The sequence below is a fragment of the Trachypithecus francoisi genome, unplaced genomic scaffold (genome assembly GCF_009764315.1).
Source record: "Trachypithecus francoisi isolate TF-2019V2 unplaced genomic scaffold, Tfra_2.0 Lachesis_group7, whole genome shotgun sequence".
Classification (NCBI taxonomy): domain Eukaryota; kingdom Metazoa; phylum Chordata; class Mammalia; order Primates; family Cercopithecidae; genus Trachypithecus; species Trachypithecus francoisi.
In genome coordinates, this window is record NW_022681472.1 from 98,483,338 (window position 1) to 98,510,648 (window position 27,311).

Genomic DNA, 27,311 nt, shown 5'->3' on the forward strand with positions numbered 1-27,311 from the left:
GGCACAGCATGACCTCAGCGCGGGCTGGCCGACTCCCAGCCCACCTCAGAAGCCTCTGCCGGTGCCTGGCTTACACACCTCCCTGCCAGCGTCCTAAGGGAGAGCTCCCGGGGAGAAAACACCCTGCTAAGCCCCGCGCTCACCTTCAGCTTCGAGCAAGGGTTCAGCATGATGTACTTGATGGAGTTCTGAATGCTCTCGGTCCACGCTGCCAGCCACATGACAGTGTTATCGGAGCGCACCTCCTTCCACTGGTGCCCCGCTGGTGGCTCAGGGATCTTCGAGTCCCTGCAGCAGAACAATGACACAAACATAACTTGGAGACCTTGTTCTCTGGAATGCAAGCAAATGGAGCTGCTCTGGTCAACCATCCCACTTGGTGGCCATGGTAGTGGCATGGCTCCTGACTGAGCCTGGCATCAGAGGTGGCCTGCCTGGCAGCTCAGACAAAAGCAGCTGCTCAATCTGCCCTCTGCACACACAGGAAGGCCACGGTGCACCAGGAGGCTGGGCGGCCACCCAAGCAAGGGATCGCTCTGTTCGAACCTCTCAGCACCAACTGGGACGAAGAGTGCCCTGCTCCACACAGCCTGGCCACTGGAGGTCCTGCAGGCAGGGTCCCTACTCCACACTGGGGTCACACGGTACAACACGCGGCCCAGCAGTCCCCTCTCCACCACTTGGAATGTCCCTCCAACAAGTTCAAAACACCTAATGCTACTGGGCCATCCAGATGGTGTGCGATATGAAAACCACACGGGGGTGTCCTTGGCGGGAGAAAGTCTCAGCCACAGCAAGGCAAGGACTTCTGACCCCGTGGGAAGCACCCTGGGAGGGCCGCCCTTGCCCGGCCACACCCGCGGGCTGAGCTCCACAGGAATGGTGTGGGGGTCACCAACCACACGTTTCTCGGTGTGCCTCCCTCTCCCAGGAGGTGAAGAACAGCCAGACTCACCCAGGTGGCAGGGATCCAGCACCTGCCTGCTGCCCGCCCAGCCACGTACCTGCTGCAGTTGATGACCACATCCTCCGGCATGACCCTCCTCTTCAACATCCCCATCTTGGGATGGTCGCCACGGCCACGGAATAAGCCAGGCGGCTCAGTCTTGAAATTGCCTATTTTTTCTCGGTGACCATCTAAAATACAGTAGCCGAACTCTTGCTGAAGTGTTTCTGCCTCTTCTTTTAGCTTCTGAGTTAATAAAACAGTCAGTAGACATGAGCAGTGAAGAGAAGAGGACAGGCCTCAGTCCCTTGTTGCTCACCCGGGACCACCCTGCTCTGGCTAACTCAGCTGGGCCCTCAAAGCCCTTCACAAACCATGGAGGTCACAGGGGCAAGGGATAGTGCAGGTGGGCACGCAGGGGGCACCAGGAGCCACGGCCCAACCACCCCATGGTCTGGACTCCCCGGCCCCTGCACAGGCTTCGGCTGTTTTAGGCCTGAGCAGTAAAGACAGGTGGAGGGAGTGTGGCTGCCCGCCATGGAGGAGGAGGGCTAAGGGAATCCCTGAGAAGGCCACATGGAGATCACAGCACGGCAGGTTCCTGTTAGATGTAGGGAGACGCATGGCACAGAACAGCGAGAAGCCGACTGGCCTGCACAAGCCCCGCCCTCAGCCCACAACCCGTCTGGGAACCCACCCTTAGCAATGGTGGTAAATCACTCATCCATTTCACACTGGGTTTACTGTCAAATGTGCTCTGGGGAAGCGGAACGACACTTAAGCACACGCAGGGGCACGAAGGCTGCCGAGCCAAGAGCAGCTTTGTGAGAAGGGGCTTCTCTAAGGCCACAGGCCTTTCTCAGCCTTCGGGCCAGGCTGGCCTCTCACTCCTAGGGACCACTTCGGGTCACACGACGCTCGAGTCAGCCCAACCTGCTTCTCCTCCCTGGTCAGGGCTTTCCGGGCTGCGGCCTTGTCCACAAAGTATCTGTGGATCTCCGTGAAGTCACACTTGTCCAGGCTCTTGATGACTTCTCTCTCTTCCACCGTCATTTCCTGCACAAACCACAGACACGCACTCTCACCATGTCTGACAGAGGCGTGCGGGCGACGGGCAGAACCTGCGCAGTCCTGCGGTCCCATGAACAGAGCCTCTCCCCGCAGACCCCACAGTTAGAGCTGGGTCTGTTGTTGCAGGAGTGGAGTGGGGTGGAGTAGCCGAGGGCACAGTTCTCCAAAAGCAACTTCACAACAAGTCAGTAGTAAAACTGGCTAAAACCTTTGACTCAGTAATTCCACTTTGAGATCCATCCAAAATAAACTCTCCAGTATGAAAACGAGGATGATGACGGCACTAAGGGCAACAGCAGAAACGCCATGACCGGACAGAGCGGGATAAATGATGGGGAGCTCATTTGGTGAACGTGATGGGATTCAGGAGCCCAAAGTCTCAGTCCATATGTGCCGCTGCAATGCAACAAAACCCCAGGGACGGGTCAGCTATAAATCACAGTCACAGCTCTGGGGGCTGGAAGGCTGGGATCAGGGTCCCGGCATTTGATGTCTGTGGAGGACCCAGTCCCTGCTTCTGAGAGGGTGCCCTGAAGGCTGTCCTCACGCAGTGAAGGGGGGACAGAAGGACAGAAGGGGCCCAGCTAATTCCACCCAGCCCTGCCCTAAGGCCCTAAATTAATCCTAAGGGCTGCAGCAAGGCAGTGTCCTCACAGCCCAACCAGCTCCTGAAGGCCCTACCTCTGTCCTGTGGCGCTGGGGATTCAGTTTCATGGTGAATTTTGGAAACCACAGCAGGTAACAGTTTGATGATGATCTACCCGTGTGGAGACTAAGCAGGATAAAATACCGAGTGGGGAAAACATTACATGCACACTGATCACACTCACACGAATACTGCTGCCCAGGAAAAGCCAGGACACGGGAACAGGAGACGCTGACCTGAGGGAGAGCCGCGGGTCACAGGCAACTGTTTCTCCTCTCATTTCCTACACAACAAAAACTCTGTACAGCCTATGGCCAAAAGCCCAGGCTTGCGGGCACCAGCTCACAGTCCCAGTCCAGGCTCGGCCACTCAGGTGTGTGAGACCTCAGGAGCTGCTGCTAAACCGTGTCTCACTGTGGGATGGGGATGTCCCGCCTCTGCCAAGGAGCTCAGGTGCGACACCATCTGTGCCCGGACGGAGCCCGGCTCGGCCACAACCGCGGGCTCAAGGTCTGTCCCTGCGTCTCCTGGGGCCCTCGGATCTACCACCCGTTCCCGTTCTGCTGCCTTGCGACACTGCCTCCCTTCCTAGTTCTGCTAGTGACTAGAAGAAGTGCTGACCGGGGGGGAGTGAGGACACCGGGCAGCTGGCGCCACCTCACCAAGCTGTGGTGACAGGCAGAGGGGTGGCATCAGGACAGAGTAACAGGGTTCAGAAGCAGAGCCCACACAGGGGACAAGGAAGCACAGGCTCCAGCAGCTGGCTCGGGGCAGTCAGACACCCACATGCAAAGCACGACCCTCAGCCTCTACCCCACACCGTAACCAAAATTAACTCAGAGTTCCACCTAAACCAAGCCTCAATGGAAACCTAAAACCAAGACTTCTAGGAAAAACATAGGAGGCAATCTGTGCTGCTGAATTAAGCATATTTCTTAGACAAAACAACAAAAGCACAACCTGTGACAAAACATGATACATGGGACCCAGTCAGTATTCCAAACTCCTGACCTTCCAAAGACATTGTTAAGAGAATGCAAATATAAACTACAAACACCATGAAAAAGTTTTGCAAATCCTATTTCTGATAATGGACTTAAAACAGGACACAAAAGTACTCACCATAAAAGAGACTGATAAACTCAATAACTAAGTTAACATTTTCTGCTTGGAGACCTCACTGAGAAGCGAAAAGGCAAAGCGTGGGAGATGACATCACAGCATGTGCAACTGGCAAAGAAGCTGTATCCAGAATGCATTTTCAGAACTCCGATAAATCAGCGAGGAATATGCAAGCAACTCAATTTTTTAAACCGACAAAAGGTCACAAACAAAAATACTGAAATGACACATCGGTACACAAAAGATGCTTAATATCACTTCTCATTAGGGAAACTTTCGCAAACCATACCCACGGTGAGGTGTCACCTCGTGCCCACTAGAAAGGTGCCTCAAACTAGCCGGGCGAGGTGGCGGCGCCTGTAGTCCCAGCTACTCGGGAGGCTGAGGCAGGAGAATGGCGTGAACCCGGGAGGCGGAGCTTGCAGTGAGCTGAGATCTGGCCACTGCACTCCAGCCCGGGCGACAGAGTGAGACTCCGTCTGAAAAAAAAAAAAGAAAGGTGCCTCACACCCGCGGCAGGCGTGTGGACAGTTCAGCCTGGCGTTTCCAGTAAGCTGGACACACATGTAGCCCGCGACCCAACAATTTCACCCCTAAGTCATGTGGGAATGTTCATGGCAGCTTTACACATGCAAAGGCCAAAAACAGGAATTAATCAAACACCCACGAACAGGGAAATGGACTAGCATGAGTCACACGACGCAGGAAACGGGACCCGGCCAGAGCCAGGCAGAAGCTGTGGGACAAGCAAGTCAGGGGCGAGTCTTGCAGGTGTGGTGCCGACAGAAACCCCGGAGGGCACAGAGCCCACGGCACACACATAAAACCAGTCAGGCCATGGGCGAAGGGCAGTCACCTTGAAAACGAGCAAGGAAAAAACCCTGAGGCAGCGCCCTCCCCTCCAAAGAGCTTCTCACCAAACCTGTCTTGCTGGGGGCTGGGAAATGGCATGTGGCCTCCTCCACTCTCCCTCTTACATGCCAGACCCCTGTCCTTTCCGTGGTCCATGGAGTAAGGCTGCCACAAATCTGGCTCCACACCTACGGCCTGCCTGAGAAGGGAAAGGTCTGAGGTGCACTAGGCCGGGCACGCTGGCACCGCCTATGGTCCCAGCTACTCAGGAGGCTGAGGCAAGAGGATGGCTTGAGCCCAGGAGCTCAAAGCTGCGAAGAGCCATGATCGCACCTGTGAGTGGCCACACAGGGGCCACCGAGAACTTGCAAGGAGCGTCTAGAGGCAGCATTGCAGAACCGCAGGGGCCTGGCCAGGGTACCTACCTTTCGCCAATCATTAAAGAAGTTCTTCCGGAACACCTCCTTTGTTGTGTATTCATGATCCAACATCCTCCCATAAAAAGTGGCAACCTCCTCCGCTTTCACGCTCAATCTCATGGGCTTTCCTGCAGGCATCAAAAGACACATCACATGAGAGAGCGGCCACAGGCTTGGCCTCCAGCTGACGTGACTTCATTGCTTTAAACTACGCTTTCGTGCGTACTATGCCAAGAGCAAGAAGCTAGGCCTTATTCCGTTAAGTTCAGAAGCATGTTCTACATGACAAACGGCAATCACCCTGTGTGGAGGTGACGACCACAGTGATCTTGGAGTGGGTGGTGAAAACGCTGCAGATTTCAGGTGCTACTGATTTCTTCTCCTTTAGCACTTTACTTTGCTACTACATTTATATTACATGAAAATGGAACATGTACAATTTTAAAACACACCAATTTCTACAAAATTACAGAAGCAAAATAAAAGTGAATGCTTCAAAGCAGGAAACTGAATAACTGTAGGTGTAACCTTGTAAAACTCTGCCAGCCTCTGTCCCACCATTCCCTGCGTTTTCTTCTAAGATCGGTATGGTTTAGAGATGCAGGGGGCGAGCTGGGGCCAGGTGAGCAGAGCGAGAGGCTCGTGGTGGGAATGAGGGTGTTCACCAGGAATTCTTCCAACTGCATGTCTGAAAAGTGTTCATAAGAAAATTTTAGAGAAATAAAGGCATAATCATTTGGTAACAAGGAAGAAGGTATTCCTGATAACTAGCCTCTCAGGACAGAGGACGAGAGGCCCAGAGGCCAGCAGCATAGGCCCAAGGGGCTCAGTTCCTGCTGCCCCTCTGTGGAAGCTCGGCCCCACTGGGCCCCACGTGACACCACTGCTCCCTGGACTGCCTGCCATGGCCCTGCAGGGGCAGTCCTCATCCGCCACATCCCTCCTGGCCAGGGAGGTCCTGCAGGGCCGCTGTGGGGTGGGCAAGGCGGCCGCTATGCTGGGCCAGGGGCACAGCGCAAGACGCTCAGTAAGGCCCCGTGGCCTCCTGTGGGCAGCCCCCACAGACACAGCTAGAACCTCTGTCCCTGTGGAATCTCCAGTCCAGCTTCGGAGAAACAGGCTTGGAACAAAAAATTGCATCAAAGGAGCTCAGTGAACTCAGGTGTGCATGTGACCTGGCAGGGGGCCCATGGGAAGGCTGGCGGGAGGGGCACAGCATGGCGTGGGGGCCCGCCCTGGGGGAGAAGAGGTTTGCTTTTCTTAGAAGGATGCCATCTAGCAGAGATGAAGAAAATGGGCTGAAGCAGCTAAAATCAGCAGCACAAAAGCCAAGCTGAAGCTCCTTGCCCTGGGGCAGACAGCAGGGCTCAAGGGCAGGAGGGGTGGGTCCTGCCCTGGGCCCTGCTGACCCACAGCCCCCGAGGTCCTGCCTCTGAGGGTGGCTCAGCGCTCACGTCAATCATGAGCTCCGCTTCTTGCTGAGAATCACAAGCTGGGATCAAGTGACCGTTCTGTGATCCACGTGTGTACACGCAGTGTAGGTACTGTGGATACTCAGAACACACAGGGAACACAGTGGTACGGGGGAACATGCAGTGTAGGTACTGTGGATACTCAGAACACACAGGGAACACAGTGGTACGGGGGAACACGCAGTGTAGGTACTGTGGATACTCAGAACACACAGGGAACACAGTGGTACGGGGGAACATGCAGTGTAGGTACTGTGGATACTCAGAACACACAGGGAAGGAACACGGTGGTGCAGGGGAGGGAGGGAGGGTGGGCCTTGCCCAGTGGGTCCTGGACACAATAGGCACAGCCAGTGCAGGCTCAGCAGGAAAGGCAGGGACAGGAGCCCCTGAGCTGCTGCCCTCCAAGCATGGGTCAGTTGGTCAGCAGCCCCCACGCATCACCTGCAAGTAGAGGGCACGGAGCGCTCATAGCCAGAAGCCTGCAGCGGGGCTGAGGGACAGAGCCGGACGCCCACTGGGAGACCACGCCCAGGGAGCCCAGCGCAGGCCGGGGAGGAGCCGCTCCCTGCATCCTCACCGTCATAGAAGAAGCACACTCCATTGGGAAGGGGCTCGTATGGGGCTGCGAAGCACGGGCCCTTGTGCTCCAGCTGTCTCCACTTCACCCTGTCTTCGCGCTTCTCCTCCTCCCACCTGAAGATGGAGACAGGACGTGTCACTCTCCTGGGCCAGCCCCTGCGTGAGCCTCTTCCCCCCTCCCACGGTGGCTCCTCCCTGTGGCTCCTAGCAGGTGGGCAGTGTAGCCTCCACCTCACGGGGGAAGAAAACAAGGCCTGCAGAGGGAGGCAACCCCACCTGACCTCAGCCTCGTGCCTATGCACCCACCCATGCCCCCCACCCGCAGCGGCCCGTGTGCTGCTGAGTCACGGATCCCGCCAAGCCCGGCTAAGCGGGAAAGGGCAAGGCAACGTGCCTCTCCCAGGCTCTAGGGCCTCTCCCCAGATGGGTCCCTTCAGAGCCAGTCTAGAATCCTCCGGAACCTCTCCATGAGACCGTTTCATTTGCTAAATAAAGGACCTGGCTGCTGACGAGACAGCCTTGCCTCCCAGGAGCTGGGTGGAGGGGGGCCAGCAGTGCAGCCAGTGGAGAGGCACCACAGCAGGGGGCAGGACCGCCGCCCACAGAGGCTGGGCAGGGTGGAGGAGGCCGGGCAGGGTGGAGGAGGCCGGGCAGGGAGGGGAGGCCAGGCAGGGAGGGGAGGCCCTGAAGCCAGAAGCCTCAGGGGTTTTCAGGGAAGGGTTCCTGTTGGGCGTGGGTGAGGGCTTGCAACGCACTAACACAATGAGGCTCCACAGGGCTCCCTGTCAAGGTCCCCCTCCCCAGGGCATCCCCTCCTGGCAAGCCCAGCTCTGGAGGTTGGGGGCGGAGGGCGGAGACACAGCCAGCATGGTGGCTACAGCCCATCCTAACTCTCCAGGCCAGTCATCGTCTATCCATTGAGGCTCCAGCCAAGCCCAAGCCCGCCCTGAGCCAGCGCTGCCCCGTAGAAAGGGCTCAACTGAACCCAGACACTGAGATGGGCCTGTGAGGAGAGGAGCGAGACGGGGCATGGCTGGCGGGCAGTGGGCAGGCTCGGTCAGCAGGGCTGAGGAAAAAACGAGCCCAGCACCTAGGATGGCCAGTGCAAAGTCCTCAGTGGGAGAGGCTTTGGTAGGAGGGTGGGAGCGCCATCAGGATGGGGGAGAGTGAGATGGACACACCTTCTGAGCCTCCCCCAGACGCACAAGGACAGAAGGTTCCAGATCACACCCCCACCTGCCAGAGCCAGGAGACCCACACGTGACCCAGCCAGGTAGTGCTGTCGGGGGCCTGGTGGGCCTGCTTGGCTGGGATGAGTGTCCTCAGAGCAACAGGAAGTCTCTGAAGGGTCTGAGAGAGGAAAGCGTGTGCCACTGACATTTCTGAAAGGGCCGAGGGAATGAGCAGGGTTAGAAGAGGCAGAGGCAGAGGTGATAAAGTAGGGAGAAGTTAACCGGCTCAAGAACTTTCCAGGGTGGAGCCAGGCACGGTGGCTCACGCCTGTAATCCCAGCACTTTGGGAGGCTGAGGCAGGCTCAGGAGCTCGAGGCCAGCCTGGCCAACATGGTGAAAGTACAAAAAGTTAGCTGGCAGATACTGCAGGCAGCTGGAGTCTGGAGGGAGAGTCAGGGGAAGGGGGGTTCTGCTGACTCTGCAGAGCTTTTCCATGTCAGGTGAGACCAGCCTCACCTTTCTTACAGGTTTTAGGAGTTCAAGAGAGCCCAGCAACCCTAATACAGCATGTCTAGGGTGGGGCTGATAGGAGGGCTGCATCACTAAGTACCCTGAAGAATGAAACCTAGACCACGCCCTCTTAACCTAGACAACGCCTTCTTAGAGAATCAGGGTGTGAGACAATGTGAAACCACACGTATCTCAGAACTGACTGATAAGGAGCTGGGCGCGGTGGCTCAAGCCTGTGATCCCAGCACTTTGGGAGGCTAGGAGTTCCGAGATCTGCATGGCTAACATGGCAAAACCCCAGCTCTACTAAAAATACAAAAATTAGCTAGGTGTGGTGGCTGGCGCCTGTAATCCTAGCTACTCAGGAGGCTTGAGGCAGGAGAATCACTTGAACCCAGGAGGCAGAGGTTGCAGTGAGCTGAAATTGCACCACTGCACTCCAGCCTGGGCAACAGGGCAAGACTTTGTCTCAAGAAATAATAATAATAATAATAATAATAATAAAAATAAAGAACTGACAGTAACACAAAGCCTCTAGGGTAATCACACCATCAGTCTCATTTCACAGATGAAGACACTGAGTTGAAACAACTTGCAAGGCAGCAGCCAGGCAGGGCTGCAGTGCTGGGTGCGCTCAAGCCCAACTGAGGACTGCACGTTGTGCACGTTGTGGTGACATTCTTTCACCCCTGCAGAGACCCAGGTACCAAGCACCACCATCAGACGCAAGCTGGCTTTCACAGGGAGACCTTGCTCCAAACCCACCTTTCCACCTGGGCGACTGCAGCCCAGCAGCACTTTCTGGAAAGCACCTACCTGCCCATGCACCCTCGGAGAGATGTGCCTCAGTGCAGGGCCCACAGCCAGCCCCAGCTCCACGCGCAGGCCAGAACTCCCTCCTCCCAAGACACCCTCCCCCATCTGGGCTCTCTTGGGTCCCAAGATCCTGGAGGCAGACAGGACATTTCTGCGGCATGGCGTTGGGCAGCTGTGCAGGCCCTCAGCTGTGAATGGATATGGTGATAGCGCACCACCAGGCCACAGAGACACACCAAGCTGGAAGCACCCAGTGAATTATGGCAAACCGACAGACGGAAACTCCTGCAGGATCTCCCACACACCAGTGAGGCTGTCAACTCTCCAGCTCTTCAGAAACCTCCAGCATTTCGTGCGCAGAGACCCAACCCCATGCGGCTACCCCAGGCCCAGTATGTGCCGGCAGGGCTTCTCACATGCCCCCAGGAAAGCGCCTGGGACCACGAGCGGCCACCAGGGCCACTGGATCCATGCGGCGTGTGCCTGGTGATGTCGATATGACAGTGAGTGCCCGCGGTCATGCAGAATCGGTCCTGGAGACAACCCGGGAACCGACTCCAGGAAAGGACGGGTCTCAGAAGACCACGCACAGCAACATAAGCTTTTTATAAAGTACCTAACCAAACCCTACAGTGTTGAGGCCCAGGCACAGCTACACACACAAATGATGAAACCGCAAGCCAAAAAAAGGGGGGAGATTTCCCCAAACAGGGTTGGTGGGGTGGTGCCTGGGGAAGGAGGGGTGACGTCACGGGGGGCCTGTACACCCCGGGCAGGAGGCGGGCCGGTCACGCCGGTCACACCGCGGCACGCGTGCTCTCCTGGCCCGACTTTTGGGGAAACCGGAAGCAGGGCAAGGCAGTCCCACGAGGCCTGTCACTCCCCTTTCTGGACCTAACCCAGCCCGGTGCTCAGGACCCTCGCCGCCTGCCCAGTGGGCCCCCTTACCTGGCTCCGCTGCCCTTCTGCGTCCTGCGCGAGCCCGGGACGCCCCGGGAGGCCGGGCGGCGGGGGACCTCCCCGAGCAGCGTCAGAGCCGCCCGGAGCCGCAGCAGCCGCACCACGCGCATCTGCCGGCTTCGGGGAAAGGGAGACAAGCTGGGCCCCGCCCCAGCGGCCCGCCCCGCTCCGCCCCCAGCGGCGCTCTTTCCGAGGCTGTGCGGTCTAAGCCTGCACCGGGCTGCGGCAGCGGGGCCACCGACTGTCCTGCCGGCCTCCCCCTGGTTTCCCTGCCTTCGTGGTCCAGCCCCCCTTCACACTGGGGCGGGGCCCTAGATCCAAACCCAGTCCCACTGACCTCTGCAGCACAGGGCTGGCTGTCAGGGTGCCCCACAGGTCACACGAGCAGGCCAGTGAGCTCCTGCCCAGGGCCGGCACACAGTTCTCTCCCAGAGCCTCCGAGGGCAGGGGCACCTGGCAGGTCCTTCCTAAGCACATGCTCCGCTGCTCGGGAGAAGGGGACCTCACAGGCTCAGATGGCCCCCTACCTCATCCCCTACAAACAGCAGCACTTCCAGGATGCAGAAACTGGCAGAAGCACCTGCTATCCAGCCCACAGCAGCCCCTCAGAGGTGGTGCCTCTGGACAAAGGTCACTGGAAGTCCTGCGAAATCATCACTGCCAACCAGCCTCTCATTCCCAAAGAGACCAGAGACCGGGCACAGCTGGAGCCTCCTTCCTGCACTCAGTCCTCAGCACGACCACTGACCCTGGCCAGGGTTTAACCCCAGTGTCTTCACTGGGGAGCATGGCCAAGGGGCGAAACCTCTAGACTAGCACTTGGCAGCGGGCCCTGAGCCACAACAGGCCACACCGCTCACCTCTGGCAGCACTGCAGCCTTGTTCTTCTCCGGTAAAACGCAGGACTGTGGGAAGCAGATGAATTCACATGCATCCCGCACTTTCGCTGTGACCGTTGGGAATGCAGTGGACACAGGCAGGAAAGGAGCCTGGGCTGCCACCGCACGCCCTCAGCGACCCTCCCCTGCCATCAGCTGACTCAGTGTCCATGTCATCTAGCTGCTGGAAGCCACGGGCAGAGGCCGAGGGCTGCACTCGCTGGCTCTCAGGGCCCAGGCAGACCTGGTAGGTGTCCCATCATTTCAGAATGAGCAGCTCAGCAGCTGAAGGTACACACACACCAGGACACAGCAGCTGGCTCTCCGGGTGGACCACCTCCTCCCAGGGGCTGCGGAACAGCAATGCATTATTTTTTCAGACAACCCTTTCTACAAACCAGAACAGGGCCTTAGCCCAGGCCCACCATTCCTTCAACAAAATCCTGAAGTCAATGTGTTTGCCAATTCAGGTTTCTAAGGGTTTTTGGTTTATTGTTTTTTACTTTTTGTGGAGATGGGGTCTCCCTATGTTGCCCCGGCTGGTCTTGAACTCTTGGGCTTAAGTACCTTGGCCTCCCAAAGTGCTGGGATTTCAGGTGTGAGCCACCATGCCCAGCTGATTCCTCAGGTTTTGTAAGAGGGAGTATGGCAGGACAAAAACCCTAAAATTTCTCAATAGATGCAGAAAAAGCACCAGACAAATCCAGCACCATTTCATGATAAATAGAATGGAAAACTCACTCAAGAACAGAACAGAAGGAAACTTAACCTGAAAAGCAGCATCTACAAAACCCCGCAGCTAACTTCATATGCAAGAAGAAAGACTGGATGCTCCCCCTGAAATCAAGAATAAGATGAGGATGTCCACTCTCACCACTGCCACTCAACATGGTACCAGAGGCTCTCACCGAGCAGACAAGCAAGCAGATGAAGTAAGACACCCAGATCAGAAAGAGAGAAGTAAATTATCTCTATTTGCAGGTGTCATAATCTTGTATATAGAAAATCCCGGCCGGGCGCGGTGGCTCAAGCCTGTAATCCCAGCACTTTGGGAGGCCGAGACGGGCGGATCACGAGGTCAGGAGATCGAGACCATCCTGGCAACACAGTGAAACCCGTCTCTACTAAAAATACAAAAACTAGCCGGGCGAGGTGGCGGGCGCCTGTAGTCCCAGCTACTCGGGAGGCTGAGGCAGGAGAATGGCGTAAACCGGGAGGCGGAGCTTGCAGTGAGCTGAGATCCGGCCACTGCACTCCAGTCCGGGCGACAGAGCGAGACTCCGCCTCAAAAAAAAAAAAAAAAAAAAAAAAAAAAAAAAAGAAAATCCCACAGAATCCACAAAAATTGGCTGAGCACCATAGCTCATGCCTGTAATCCAAGCACTTTGGGAGGTCGAAGCAAGTGGATCACTTGAATCCAGGAGTTCAAGACCAGCCTGGGCAACACAGTGAGACCCTATCTCTATAGAAAATAAAATTTTAAAAAAGAATCCACAAAAACTATTAGAGCTAATAGATGAATTCAGCACAACTGTAGGGTCCAAGATCAATATGCAAACATCAGTTGTATTTCTAACCAGGAGCCATGTGCAAACTGAAAATGAAATTAAGAAAATAATTTACAATAGCATCAAAAAATAAAATATTGCACAATAAATTTAACAAAGGAAGTATCAAGCTTATACTCTGAAAACTGTAAAACATTGGCCAAAGAAATTAAAGACAGCCTAAATAAATGAGCAGCCATCCCATGTTCTCGGACCGGATGATTTCATAAGGTTAAGACAGCAATACTCGCCGAACAGATCCAAAAACTCAATACAATCCCCATCAAAATTCCAGCTGGCGTTTTTGCAGAAATGGACAACCTGATCCTAAACTTCACAGGGAAATACAAGGGATCCAGAATGGCCAAAACAATATTTGAAAAAGAATAACAAAGTTGCAGATCTCAAAACTTCAAAACTGGCCCAGGCAACACAGCAAGACCCCATCTGTACTAAAGATTGTTAAATTAGCCAGGCATGATGGTGTGTACCTGTAGAAAGGGAGGAGACCACCTCTCATATTGTCTTCTGCCTAATTTTTGCCTCAAAGAAAAGAAAAAGTAGGAGTTAAAGAAACGGCAGAAGTGAAATTCAATAGTCAGCCCGGTGCCACGCCCCAGGCCTGGTAGTTAAAAAGATCGACCCCGACCTAATCACTTAAGTTATCTATCCATCCCAGACACTGTATGAGGAGGCATTGTGTAACTTCCTGTTCGGTTCGGTTTTGATCACCAGTGCATGCAGCCCAGGCACGCAGCCCCTGCTTGCACAACGTATCACGGCCCTTTCATGTGGACACCTTACAGTTGTAAGTCCTTAAAAGGCACAGCAATCTTGACTTTGGGGAGCTCGGATCTTGAGACACGATTCTACCGATGTTCCTAGCTGATTAAAGCCTCTTCCTTCCTAAAACTGGTGTCCGAGAGGTTCTGTCTGCGACCTGTCCTGCTACAGTAGTCCTAGCTACTCGGGGGGCTGAGCGAGAGGATTGCTTGAACCCAAGAGTTCAAGACTGCCGTGAGCTATGATCAGGCTACTGCACTCCAGCCTGAACAACAGGCTCCATCTCTTAAAACAAATGTTTTTTGGCCGGCTTGGTGGCTCATGCCTGTAATCTCAGCACTTTGGGAGGCCAAGGCGGGTGGATCACCTGAGGTCGGGAGTTCAGGACCAGCCTGACCAACATGGAGAAAACCCCGTCTCTACCAAAAATTCAAAATTAGCCAGGCATGGTGGCACATGCCTGTAATCCCAGCTTCTTGGGAGGCTGAAGCAGGAGAATCACTTGAACCCAACGGGAGGCAGAGGTTGTGGTGAGCTGAGATCGCATCACTGCACTCCAGCCTGGGCAACAGAGTGAGACTCCGTCTCAAAATATATATATACATATATATTATTTTTAAAAAGGTGGATAATCTAAATAGACATTTCTCCAAAGATGAGATACAAAAGGCCAACAATCCTGTAAAAAGATGCTCAAAGGCCGGGCGCGGTGGCTCAGCCTGTAATCCCAGCACTTTGGGAGGCCGAGACAAGCGGATCACGAGGTCAGGAGATCGAGACCATCCTGGCTAACACTGTGAAACCCCGTCTCTACTAAAAAATACAAAAAACTAGCCGGGCGATTTGGCGGGCGCCTGTAGTTCCAGCTACTCGGGAGGCTGAGGCAGGAGAATGGCGGGAACCCGGGAGGCGGAGTTGCAGTGAGCTGAGATCCGGCCACTGCACTCCAGCCTGGGTGACAGAGCGAGACTCTGTCTCAAAAAAAAAAAAAAGAAAGAAAATTTAAAGAATTTTCCCAGAATCAAACAGGTGCTAAATGCAGGAGCCGGATATCCATAAAGACCTTTCCCACTGGGAAGCCCGAAGCCCGAGCTCCAAGGCTATGCAGGGACTGCCCAGGTGGGAGGCAGCACCACCCAGCAGACACAGCTGCAAGCAGTGGTGGGGTTTACCCCATCCAGAAGCCACACTGCAAAAGAAAGTGACTTGGACCTTAATGATATACTTAATTCCAACTATTTCACCCAAAATACTGTCAACATAATATGCTAATGAGACAGTACACATCGCTCTTCTCATAGCAGGTATGTGTGTCACATCCCCAGCACGTCTCCACTGGGAGAGCTGCCCAGCTTGTGGCTGCGTACAGGACAGAGCAGGGGTGATGGCTACAACAGCAGTGCGGCCCACTTGTGGCCATGTGACCTTGGGCCGGTTACTCAACCTTTTTTTTTTTTTTTTGAATAGCAAATAGTTTATTAGTACGTGGTTTCCACAGGAGTAATAAATTCACATGTAAAGGAGACAATAATCCAGTCAAAAGAATAAATGCTTACTAATCATCAGAAAATCTGTGGCCATGAGGGCTGGCACGTAAAAATCCAAAACCATTCAGAGGCCAAATCTTAAAGAAGATTCGTCCTCTTATTAGTCCACATGGAATAGGTCCATAGTATCTAGAATCTGTGGAATTCTGTAGATTATCACCTTCTAACCAAACATGACCCATTGGCACCATAGGTCTGTTCTATAATTCATTCCATTTTTAGGGAAGTCGCAGGGCTTCCAGAAAAAAAAAAATTAAAGCATGTCTCAAAGCATAGGTGGGTGATCCATGATTTCAGGAATCCTCGGGCCCCAAAGAACCCTGAAGACCCTCAGACAGGATACTACCTAACCTTTTTGTGCCTCAGTTTCCTCATCTGAAAAATGGACGTAGCAGCACCTACTTCATAGAGGACTGACCAAAAGCAATGCTGGACACACAGCAAACACTCGCTCACTGCTGGCTGCTTGCTCCCAGTACCCTACAACCCACAGCTCAAAGCTGCCGATGCAAGAGGGCACTCTGGGGGGCACCCAGGCTCCCTGGCAACCTACAGCGGGCAGGCAAAGGCCAGCACTGGTCTACACAGCATTCCCACCCTCCCCTGCCGGGGACAGGGGAGTGGGGGAATGCCCTGGTCTACACAGCATTCCCCCACTCCCAGCGCTGGTCTACACAGCATTCCGCGTTCCCCCACTCCCAGCACTGGTCAACAACAGCATCTCCACCCTCCCCCGCCGGGGACAGGGAGGGGAGGCAGGCTGGCACTGGTCTACACAGCATTCCCCCCCTCCCAGCACTGGTCTACACAGCATTCCCACCTCCCCGCTAGGACATGGAGGGAGAGAAGGAGCGGGGTGAGGTACATACCCTTTCCACCTGCTGCCTTCGGCCTTCTCCTGCCCCTTCTGGCTCTCCTGTGGCTTAGCTGCCTCCTGGCTGTTCTTCTCTTTCCCCCTGGACACCCCAGCATCCTCCTTCCACTGGCTCCTCCTTCCACTTCTCTCTGCTTCCAGCCGCCCTGAGCTTTCTCTTCTTGGGGCTTCTTCACCAGGCCCCCCACCTCCCAGTCGCCCTTCGCCCCAGGGCAATGGCGAGGTCCCGCCGCTGGCTGTGGCACCCCGTCCAGCTCACTCCCACACTGCACCTGTCTGTCTTCCCCCAGGTCCTGAGCTTTTAACTTTCGTTTATTTGGTTTTTGAGTCCCTTCTTCCCCAGCTTTGTCTGTCTTCCTCTTCTTTTCTTTTCTGGAAACCAAGGCCTCTTGTCCCACTTTTGTACCTAATTTGTCCCTTTCTTCTTTGTTTTTCCCACCCACACTTCTTTTCTCTCCTCGTCCTCGTTCTGTGCTTGTCTCCCGGCCCATAACTCTCCTTTCTCCTCAGTGTGGCCCCGCCTCATCCTCCGTGCTAGGGTGAGCACCGCGCCCTCGCTGTGCACCTGCTCCTAGCCATGCTCCCCACCTCTCCCGTGGGGGCCGCTCTGTCCATCCCCACCGCCCAGAGCACGCTCCTCCCCAGCTCCCGCTTCGGCCCCTGCCCTCTTCTGCTCTTCACAGCTGAGGGTCTCAGGCTTGCCTCTCCCATCCCCACCACCCCCTTCTCGTGCTGCCGCCCCAGTGCATCTCCCGACACGTTTGTCCTGAAACTCTTTCTCCCCTTTCTCTTCACATATTCTTTATTTTTTCTCGGTTTGTGCCTCTCTTCTGCACAGCCCTTGCCTCAGCCAGTATCTGCGAGCTCACAGTCCAGGTCCTCTTCCAGGGCCCCCTTCCGGCTGGGCACCGCCTGCAGGGCCGTGTCCGTCTGTCCCTTCTCCTGGGTGTCAGGACCCCCGGGCACGTCCACCGGGGGCCATCTTCATCTCGTCTGCAGGACCTCCGTGTGGCCTTGGGACCTTGCCCAGAACAGAGAGCACACACCATGAGAGAGGCCACAGGGCCACAAACACACCTGCCCAGAGATGCCAGAGGAGGAGGGAAGGTTCACCTGCCCCACCCAGCAACGACTGCTCTCTATGGGCCTAACAGATGCTTTTAACTGAGCTTTGGGAAACGGCTTCTTTCTCTCAGCCTTTGTGGCCTCCGGCAGGAGCAGAAACCAAGGGCAGTGAACAAAGGGGTCGGGGTGAGCTTGGGGATGCTCCCAACTCCAGAACAGGGGCAGGCCACACCAGACCACGCTGCCAGCGTCCACCCTGGCCCAGGCACAAAACACCAAAAAGGGAAGGTCACAGAGCCACCGCGGAAGGTCCCGACCCCACTGCCTCATCCACTGCTAACTTCTTTTTCTTTCTTCTTCTTCTTCTTTTATTATTATTATTAGTAGTAGTATTACTATTATCATCATCATCATCATCATCATTAGAGACAGAGTCTCGCTCTGTGACCCAGGCTGGAGTGCAGTGACGCGATCTCGGCTCACCACAACCTCTGCCTCCCAGGTTTAAGCGATTCTCCCGCCTCAGTCTCCTGACCACCACACCCGGCTAATTTTGTATTTTTAGTTGAGACGAGATTTCACCGTTTTGGACAGGCTGGTCTCAAACTCCTGACCTGGTGATCCACCCACCTCCGCCTCCCAAAGTGCTAGGATTACAGGCGTGAGCCACCGCGCCCGGCCTGCTAACTTATTTCACAATAAAATCTTAGAAGAAAATCAGACACTAAGTTCATTCATTGTTTTCTCATATCTGCAAGAATCAGCATCGCCAGGCGTGACTGCCTGTGAAGCTGCCCATCAGAATCACGTTCACTGTTATTTTCTATTGAGGACGCCTACTTGGCCTTTTTTTGGGGGTGGCTTTTCATGGTTATTAGTCTTCACTGGCTTGGTGATCTGTGCAAATCTAGAATACAAATGTATACATAAATATGCAACTCTGCAGCTCATTTAGGGTTGCCATTTTAACAACAGAGAGTCAAACAACCTCATGGAAGCCTCCCATGCTTTTAATGACCCTTTTCTCATTTTTAAAAAGTCCACCTCGCAAAGCTCCTGGTAACCTACATGCTGGGACATCGAGGGGCCTCTGAGCACACTGCTGGCTGGTGGCAGAAGTCCCCACCCCAGGCCAGACGCTGCGAGCACATCTCAGGCACTTCCCGGCCCCAGGGAAGAGTGGGCGGGCAGGAAAAGGCAGCTCCTGGGTCCCCTCCAGGCCCATCTCTGTCCCCACCAACACCACAGCAGTTCAGAAATCATCAATTTGGAAAAACCGTCCTTCAAAAGTAACTTTTGAAGAAGTGTGAAAAAATATATTCAGAAACAAAACTCACACTGAACATGTTGAGAGAGGAAGACACACTCCGCTGAAGTGGGAACGGCACGGGACCCACCTCAGGCTGCACGCTGGGTCAGGGGTGCTGTCCCCAGGAACCCCAAGGAGGTTATGGGGGCACCAGGCACCCCGCTCTGAACCTGCCCACTCATCGGCTGACTGCCCACCTTGCCCGCACCTCACACTACAGCTGCTGTCACTCCAACATCTGACCATCACCACACACACCCACATCAGTGCAGACTGGAGACACAGTGAAATGCGCGTCTTGCAAGGAAAAACCTGTGAGATTTCTGAAAATCATGTTAGAGCCCTACTGAGGCAGAGGCCTGGGCCAGTAGAGAAGGGTGAGAGGAGGCCGTCATAACACAGCTGGAAAACAGGATTAATAGATGGATTCCACGTGGAATCCAGGCCCTCAAGGATGGGGCCCTCAAAGATGACACCAAGGTCTGTGCCTGAGAAGACAGAAGGAGCCGCTTCACTGAAACGAGAGGACTAGGGAGGGAAGGGCGGCAGACACCCACGCTCCTCTCGGATGCTCTGACTGTAGAGGAAGGAGGGGGAAGGGAAGGGGGAGGGGATGGGGAAGGGAAGGGGGAGGGTAGGGGAGGAGGGGGAGGGGATGGGGAAGGCGAGGGGAGGGGGAGGGGTGAGGGGAGGGGAAGGGAGGAGTGGGAGGGGCTGGGGAAGGCGAGGGGAGGAGGGGCAGGGGATGGGGAAGGCGAGGGGAGGAGGGGCAGGGGATGGGGAAGGCGAGGGGAGGAGGAGGAAGGGATGGGGAAGGCGAGGGGAGGAGGGGGAGGGGAGGAGGAGCCGCAACCTCAGCTGAGCAAGGTGAGCAACAGTGAACGAGGCCAAGCAGGAGACAGAATGGATGGGCACCACGTGAGGAGCATGCCCAGCACCTGGAGAGCTGCTGTGGTCACAGGCATGATTTCATCACAGCCACAGTCATCAGCACAGGCTCCAGTCTGGGGTGGAAAAATCGGAAAGAAGGAAACGTTAAAGCTTTAAGTAATGAGAGACCCAGGGCCATGTTAAAAGGTAACTCATTCTCTACCTCATCCCAACTCAATGACACGATTTTGGCTCCAACTGGGACAGCACAGGGGCTTGTAAAAAGGGTACCTGTTATGGCCGGGCGCGGCCGCTCACGCCTGTAATCCCAGCACTTTGGGAGGCCGAGGTGGGCGGATCACGAGGTCAGGAGATCGAGACCATCCTGGCTAACACGGTGAAACCCCATCTCTACTAAAAATACAAAAAATTAGCCAGGCGTGGTGGCGGTGCCTGTAGTCCCAGCTATTCGGGAGGCTGAGGCGGGAGAATGGCGTGAGCCCGGGAGGCGGAGCTTGCAGTGAGCCAAGATTGCACCACTGCACTCCGGCCTGGGTGACAGAGCGAGACTCCGTCTCAAAAAAAAAAAAAAAGGGGCCGGGCGCGGTGGCTCAAGCCTGTCATCCCAGCACTTTGGGAGGCCGAGACGGGCGGATCACAAGGTCAGGAGATCGAGACCATCCTGGCTAACACGGTGAAACCTCGTCTCTACTAAAAAATACAAAAAACTAGCCGGGTGAGTTGGCGGGCGCCTGTAGTCCCAGCTACTCGGGAGCCTGAGGCAGGAGAATGGCGTAAACCCGGGAGGCGGAGCTTGCAGTGAGCTGAGATCCGGCCACTGCACTCCAGCCTGGGCGACAGAGCGAGACTCCGTCTCAAAAAAAAAAAAAAAAAAAAAAGGTACCCGTGGGAGACTCCCCATAGACAGGTCCCGATTCCCAAACACAGACACGCACCACACTGCAGGCACCAGCCAGTCCTTCCCGAGGAGCTTGCCCTTACTGGGCAGAGCCACGCACTGAGAGGCAGAGCCCACAAGCCCACTGGCAGCCAAGGTCACCCGCATGCCTGACCTGGCAGAGCCCTGCTGGAGGCAGGTCCACAGGGCATCCCTGGTGGCGGAAAGGTCTGAACCAGCACTGGGCACAGGAGCCCAGCAATGCCAGCCCGAGGTGTCTGCTGGTCCCTGGAGGACACAGTTGCAAACTCTACACAGACAGAGAGAAGCAGGCTGGCCCCTCCAGCTCCTGCTGCCATGCGCGGCTGGGAGGTGTCACTCACACCCCACGTGGAACAGGGCCTCTCGGGCTATACTCCCACACCTCTGGCTGGCACTTCAGCAGAGTTTTTCACTGTTTTAAATTAAAATACAGATAAAGCTTGCATTAATTTAGTAGCAAAGTTTAGCACCAACTCAGGGCTTTCATAAAATATATAAGAATACATTACATAGTACCAGAACACAGAGAAGAGATAAAGTAATTCACACCTAAACTATACTGATAAAGTCAGTCATCAGTAAAATAGCAAAATCCAAATCATCAACAGTTTTTCTAAATTAAAGTCCCACAAAGCATTTATTATTGCATTGCTTTTCAAACAAACCGTTATCTAACAACCCATTGGTAATGAGGTAGACTCGGGGGGGGGGTCTGATTCTGCCCAGTCAGCATGTCAGCAGGAAACATCTGCAGAAAGTCATAACCAGGGAGATGCTGGGGGCAGGGGTGATGGTCAAGTGGGTGTGGACACATCTGATCTGTCTTCTGAGGGTGGCAGTGGCTTTGCAGAGGGACAATTCTGCCAAAACTCATCCAATGGTCACTGTCAATGAGTACAACTTATCACGTGGAGATAGCGTGTCTGTAAAGTTCACTTCTTACAAAGTGCTCCCGCGTTATTACTCGAGAGCCCAGGAGAATGGGCAGCTCTTCAGGCTCTCAGCCAAGGCTTTGTTTTGCCTCCAGAACAGCTTCGAAGGCAATGCCAGGCCTCCTAAGCTCCGGAGTGAGGGGGAAATGCCAGGTTCCTAAATATGAGGCTGCTCCCAATTCCTCACAGGCAATGCAGGAACAGAAACCCCAGAGGGGCTATCCTCATGGAGCACCTTCACCACCCAGCTAATGGGATACGGAGACACCCAGAAACTTGGTTCTTGGACCAGGTACTGCCCCTCAAATTTGCTTTCCCTTGCCAAAATCCCACAAAATGATCTTTTAAAAAAGATTTATTTTATTTTATTTTATTTTATTTTTTTTTTGAGACGGAGTCTTGCTCTGCCGCCCGGGCTGGAGTGCAGTGGCCGGCTCTCAGCTCACTGCAAGCTCCGCCTCCGGGTTCACGCCATTCTCCTGCCTCAGCCTCCGAGTAGCTGGGACTACAGGCGCCCGCCTCGTCGCCCGGTAGTTTTTGTATTTTTTTTAGTAGAGACGGGGTTTCACCGTATAGCCAGGATGGTCTCGATCTCCTGACCTCGTGATCCGCCCGTCTCGCCTCCCAAAGTGCTGGGATTACAGGCTTGAGCCACCGCGCCCGGCAAAGATTTATTTTAAACAACAAAGCAGCACCAGAGAAAAAGAAAGGAGGCTGTGCTGGGTGTGGCAGCACGCTTGTAGTCCCAGCTACTCGGGAGGCTGAAGCGGGAGGATCACCAGAGCCCAGGAATTGGAAGCCAGCCTGGGCAACACGGCAAGACATCTCTAAAAAAGAGAAAAAGAGGGCCGGGCGCGGTGGCTCAAGCCTGTCATCCCAGCACTTTGGGAGGCCGAGACGGGCGGATCACGAGGTCAGGAGATCAAGACTATCCTGCCTAACACGGTGAAACCCCGTCTCTACTAAAAATACAAAAAACTAGCCGGGCGAGGTGGCGGGTGCCTGTAGTCCCAGCTACTCGGGAGGCCAAGGCAGGAAAATGGCGGGAACCCGGGAGGCGTAGCTTGCAGTGAGCTGAGATCCAGCCACTGCACTCCAGCCCGGGCGACAGAGCAAGACTCCATCTCAAAAAAAAAAAAAAAAAAAAAAGAAAAGAAAAAGAGAAGGAAGGGGGAGTATTTTAGTCCATTTTCTGCTGCTGTAACAAATAGCACAGACTGGGCAATTTATAAAGAACACAAATTTGGCTGGGCGCGGTGGCTCAAGCCTGTAATCCCAGCACTTGGGGAGGCCGGGCAGATCACAAGGTCAGGAGATCGAGACCATCCTGGCTAACACGGTGAAACCCCGTCTCTACTAAAAAATACAAAAAACTAGCCGGGCGAGGTGGCGGGTGCCTGTAGCCCCAGCTACTGGGGAGGCTGAGGCAGGAGAATGGCGTAAACCCGGGAGGCGGAGCTTATAGTGAGCTGAGATCCGCCCACTGCACTCCAGCCTGGGCTACAGAGCGAGACTCCAGACTCCGTCTCAAAAAAAAAAAAGTAGGTACTATTTAATATTAAGTACTACAAATGGCAACTAAATTGCAACATGAGTTTTAGAAGGAACACTGAAACCACATCAGGCAGCCAGCCAGCAGGGAAGAATTCAAACAATCCAGGAAGTTCATAAAGCACAATGGGAGAGAGGGCAGAGCCACCCTCAGTCGGAGGTGGGCTGTGCAGGACCACCGCTTCCAGCCCCGCAGCAGGCCAGGCCTCGAAGCTCAGGCACCAAGGTGAGGACGGGTGCCCGGAGCTCAGCAGGCTCCTCTGTGATGCAGCCACAGCAGCCAGGGGTCCCCCCACGCTGAGGAGGGTGAGGAGGGATGGCTGCTATGGAGGGTGCCCAGGAGACATGGAGCCTGGCCAGGGCCTCTGCATCCCACAGCAGCCTTGCAAGCCAGTGGGGACCTCCACCCAGGGCCTCCGTCTGTGCTAAGAGTGGAGTTCCTGGAGTTGGAAAGTCCTGCCCCCTAAACCCTACCACCCTGGAGAGGCCCCAGTCAGGACAAACCCCACTGGTAAACCCAGGCCCACCCCATCCAGAGACACTCCCACCAGCTCCCTGCTCCAAAGTCCCTCAGTCCTTGTCACAAGTAGTGAGCAGCAGACATGTGAGAAAATCACAAGAAAATGTCCACACAGAGGATGGCACGAGGGGTGGTAAGGCCATGAGACCACTCGGGGCAACAAGAGAACTGACAGAAGACCCAGTCGTGGCTTTGAGAGGGCCCAGGACCTCATGTCCTGAGCCGCAGCTTCAGCTCAGGACTCCACGTGACCTTCTGTCCCACACTACTGACAGACACCCCCCGCCGACCTCCCCAACTCTGTAGCCTGTTAATCCCGCCATGTAAAGGGGTGCCCTGCAGGGGTGTGGCAGGAGGGTCCTAAGAAGACCGGCACATTCAGCCTGTGTCACTCCTGTACTCACTGACAGCTGGGGGGTGCGGCTGGGGCCCTCCAGGGGGCCTGATCTAACCCCATGCGCCGCTGAAAAGCAGTTTCCCCCAGGTGGGGACAGAGGGAGAGTCAGCGACGGGATCTGGGTGCCGCTGCTGGCCGTGAGGATGAAGGGCCAAATGGCGGGGCGCGGAGAAGGGACCCTAGCTGACAGCCAGCAAGAAAATGGCCCTCGGTCCCACCGCGGCAGGGACTGACCCAACCCCCAGGAGCCTGGTGCCTCGAGGCGGGAGGCCAGCCTGGCCAGCGCACCCCAACTCACCCTAAGCTGAGAATCCTGCCCAACCCACGAGACCATCTGACCTACGGAACTGTGAGCTACGACCAGGCGCTGCTTCACGCCTGCACACAACGCTGTGGCTGGCTTAGAGGGCAGAACCGCGGTCTCCGGGGCAGCAGCCAAATCACCGGAGGAGCCTTTCCTCAGGAGGCAGGTTCTCAGCTCCTCACCACAGAACTACCCACCAGAGGCCAACAGGCGGGCCAGGAGCCTCTTCTGTTTAATGTTTCATCAGGGAAAATCTCAAGCACACACACACACAGAGAGCGGCCTATGAAAACCCATTATACCAACTGAACTTTTCCTACCACACCCAACCAAATCAGACTCCAGGGACCCAGGAAAAGCTCTCAGGCACACGGCACCTGCTCCCAGAGCCCCGCCACCGCGCCCCGCCCCGCCCCCGCGCCCCGCCCCCGCGCCCCGCCCCCCTCCGCGCCCCGCCCCCGCCTCCTCCGCTCCCCGCCCCCCGCCTCCTCCGCTCCCCGCCCCCGCCTCCTCCGCTCCCCGCCCCCCGCCTCCTCCGCTCCCCGCCCCCTCTCCGCTCCCCGCCCCGCCTCCGCTCCCCGCCCCGCCTCCGCTCCCCGCCCCGCCTCCACCGCAAGTCTAGCTGCTGAAATGACCTGCTGCAACCTTACGACCAGGTGCACCTAATGGCTGCTGGAACAACCTACCTGACCCAAAGACTAGGTTTACCTATTGTGTCTTTCACCAATCTGAGCGTGCCAGCTCCCCAAAACTTCACCCGTGCCAATGTGTTTTCTTTCAAAACAACAGGTAACATTTCTCTTTCCAGTAAACCCCCAGCATGCTCTTTGTTCTTGGGGCCAAAGACCACTCTGTACACCTTTTCTTTTTTTTGAGATGGAGTCTTGCTCTGTCACCCAGGTTGGAGTGCAGTGGCGCGATCTCAGCTCACTGCAACCTCTGCCTCATGGGTTCAAGTAATTCTCCTGCCTCAGCCTCCCGAGTAGCTGGGATTACAGGCGCCCACCATCACGCCCAGCTAATTTTTGTATTTTTAGTAGAGACAGGGTTTCACCATGTTGGCCAGGCTGGTCTCAAACTGCTGACCTCAAGTGATCTGCCCGCCTTGGCCTCCCACAGTGCTGGGATGACAGGCGGGAGCCGCCACGCTGGGCCTCTTCTGTGTGTTTTCGTTTGAGTTTGACAAGTATTAATAAACTCCCACAACCCCATTACACCAACTCAAAGCTTATCAGCTCACATCCCATCTCCTTCCACTGAGTGCCCACCCTCTTCTCTCCCCAGTGGGTTATTCTGAAGCAACTCCAAGACAGCACATCGCTTCACCCACAGACATTTCCAGTTATGTCCAAAGATGCAAACTCTTCTTTTAAAGACCACAATCACGTGCCCACCTGGGCAGCACATACGCTAAAAGTGGAACAATACAGAGAAGTTTCGCATGGCCCCTGTGCAAGGATGACAGGCAAATTCATTACGCTCTCCACAAAAACAATTAAAGAGCACAACCACTATATACCATCACTCTTTCTTTCTTTTCTTTTATTATTTTAAGACGGAGTCTCATTCTGTCACACAGGCTGGAGTTCAGTGGCACGATCTTGGCTCACTGCAACCTCCGTCTCCCGGGTTCAACCGATTCTCCTGCCTCAGACTCCTGAGTAGCTGGGATTATAGGCACCCGCCACTGTGCCCGGCTAATTTTTGTATTCTTAGTAGAGATGGGTTTTCGCCATGTTGGCCAGGCTGGTCTCGAACTCCTGACCTCAAGTGATCTGCCCGCCTCGGCCTCCCAAAGTGCTGGAATTACAGGTGTGAGCCACTGCACCTGGTCCACTATTACACTTTAAAAAACAAATTCCTTATTACCAGATATCCACGGAGTGCTCCAATTCCCTAATTGTCTCATCATTTAAAAAATCTTTCTGTAAATCAGAATTGAAACAAAGTCCAATGCGTTTGAATAGACTTTTTGGTTCTCTTTTTATTTTTAATGTATTCTACTTCAATTTAAATTTTTAGAAAACTTACTATACTATTCTGGAAAATTTCAAGCATATGCAGTAGAATTATAAGCACTCCCCACTGACAGAGACTGTCCTCGACCACACTTGAGTCTGGCCCCTGGGTCCTCCTCTTCGACCAGGCCCTGACCTTGGCTTAGTCCTTGACCTACTTAGTCCAGTTTCAGCAAGACTCCTGCTGGTCGCTTCAGTGAAAACCCCCACCCTTGGTATCTGATCTTCAACATCGGGTCAAACTCCTCCTCCCTCAGCCTCTACAGCTCATCACCTGGCCTGCCAAAGAACCCCTACCCCTGATATCTCCTGATGGTAACTTTCCAACTCTGCTTCTTGGCTAAACATCCCCACACGTCTTTGTTGTATTTGGAGTTGAGCTCAATCTCTCTCCCCTACTGCAAAACCCCATTACAGCGGCCTCTCCTGGAAAAGTCTGCCTTACCATCTTTAACAAGCATCATAAAAACTTTTTCTTGGCCGAGCACGGTGGCTCAGGCCTGTAATCCCAGCACTTTGGGAGGCCAAGGTGGGTGGATCCCTTGAGGTCAGGAATTCGAGACCTGCCCACCCAACATGGCGAAACCCCGTCTCTACTAAAAATATAAAGATTGGCCAGACAGTAGTGGCGCGTGCCTGTAATCCCAGCTACTCAGGAGGCTGAGACAAAGGCAGGAGAATCACTTGAGCCTGGAAAGCAGAGCTTGTGGTGAGCCGAGATCGTGCCACTGTACTCCAATCTGGGGGACAGAGTGAGAGTGAGACCCTGTCTAAAAAAAAGTGAAAGAAAAGAAAAGAAAAGGAAAACAATTCCATTTACAATAGCATCAAAAAAAATACTGAGCAATAAATTTAACAAAAGAAATATAAAGCTTATACTCTGAAAACTATAAAACATTGCCAGAAGAAATTAAAGACATCCTAAATAAGTGAACAGCTATCCTGTATTCATGGACTGGATGACTTCATATGGTTAAGACAGCAATACTCGGCCAGGTGTAGTGGCTCATGCCTGTGATCCCAGCACTCTGGGAGGCCAAGGCAGGTGGATCACCTGAGGTTGGGAGTTCAAGACCAGCCTGACCAACATGGAGAAACACCCTCTCTACTAAAAATACAAAATTAGCTGCGTATGGGGGCACATGCTGTAATCCCAGCTACTCAGGAGGCTGAGGCAAGAGAATCGCTTGAACCCAGGAGGTGGAGG

The 27,311-nt window shown here is 54.7% G+C and overlaps 1 protein-coding gene and 1 non-coding gene across 13 annotated transcripts in view; one reads left to right on the forward strand and one right to left on the reverse strand.

Moving 5' to 3' along the window:
• The window catches only part of TOP1MT (DNA topoisomerase I mitochondrial), a 61,253-nt gene that overhangs the window by 25,855 nt on the left and 8,087 nt on the right, over positions 1–27,311 (reverse strand). For 9 of the 12 annotated variants that reach the window (XR_004435147.1, XR_004435148.1, XR_004435146.1 and 6 more), the window contains exons 1-6: positions 10,558–10,690; positions 7,109–7,224; positions 5,063–5,184; positions 1,880–2,002; positions 1,005–1,192; positions 144–288 (exon numbers count right to left, since the gene is read on the reverse strand). Coding sequence is in view for 9 of the 12 variants with exons in the window: in XM_033202159.1 (XP_033058050.1) it covers positions 144–288; positions 1,005–1,192; positions 1,880–2,002; positions 5,063–5,184; positions 7,109–7,224; positions 10,558–10,679 (816 nt within the window). In the remaining 3 variants the exon portion in view is untranslated. Of the gene's footprint in view, positions 1–143; positions 289–1,004; positions 1,193–1,879; positions 2,003–5,062; positions 5,185–7,108; positions 7,225–10,557; positions 10,693–27,311 lie in introns of those variants that run through there. The other 3 variants (XM_033202162.1, XM_033202161.1, XM_033202158.1) reach the window with 2 other exon arrangements.
• LOC117079762 lies at positions 25,473–25,579 on the forward strand. Its single transcript, XR_004435604.1, has one exon. It is a non-coding gene; the product is annotated as a U6 spliceosomal RNA (small nuclear RNA).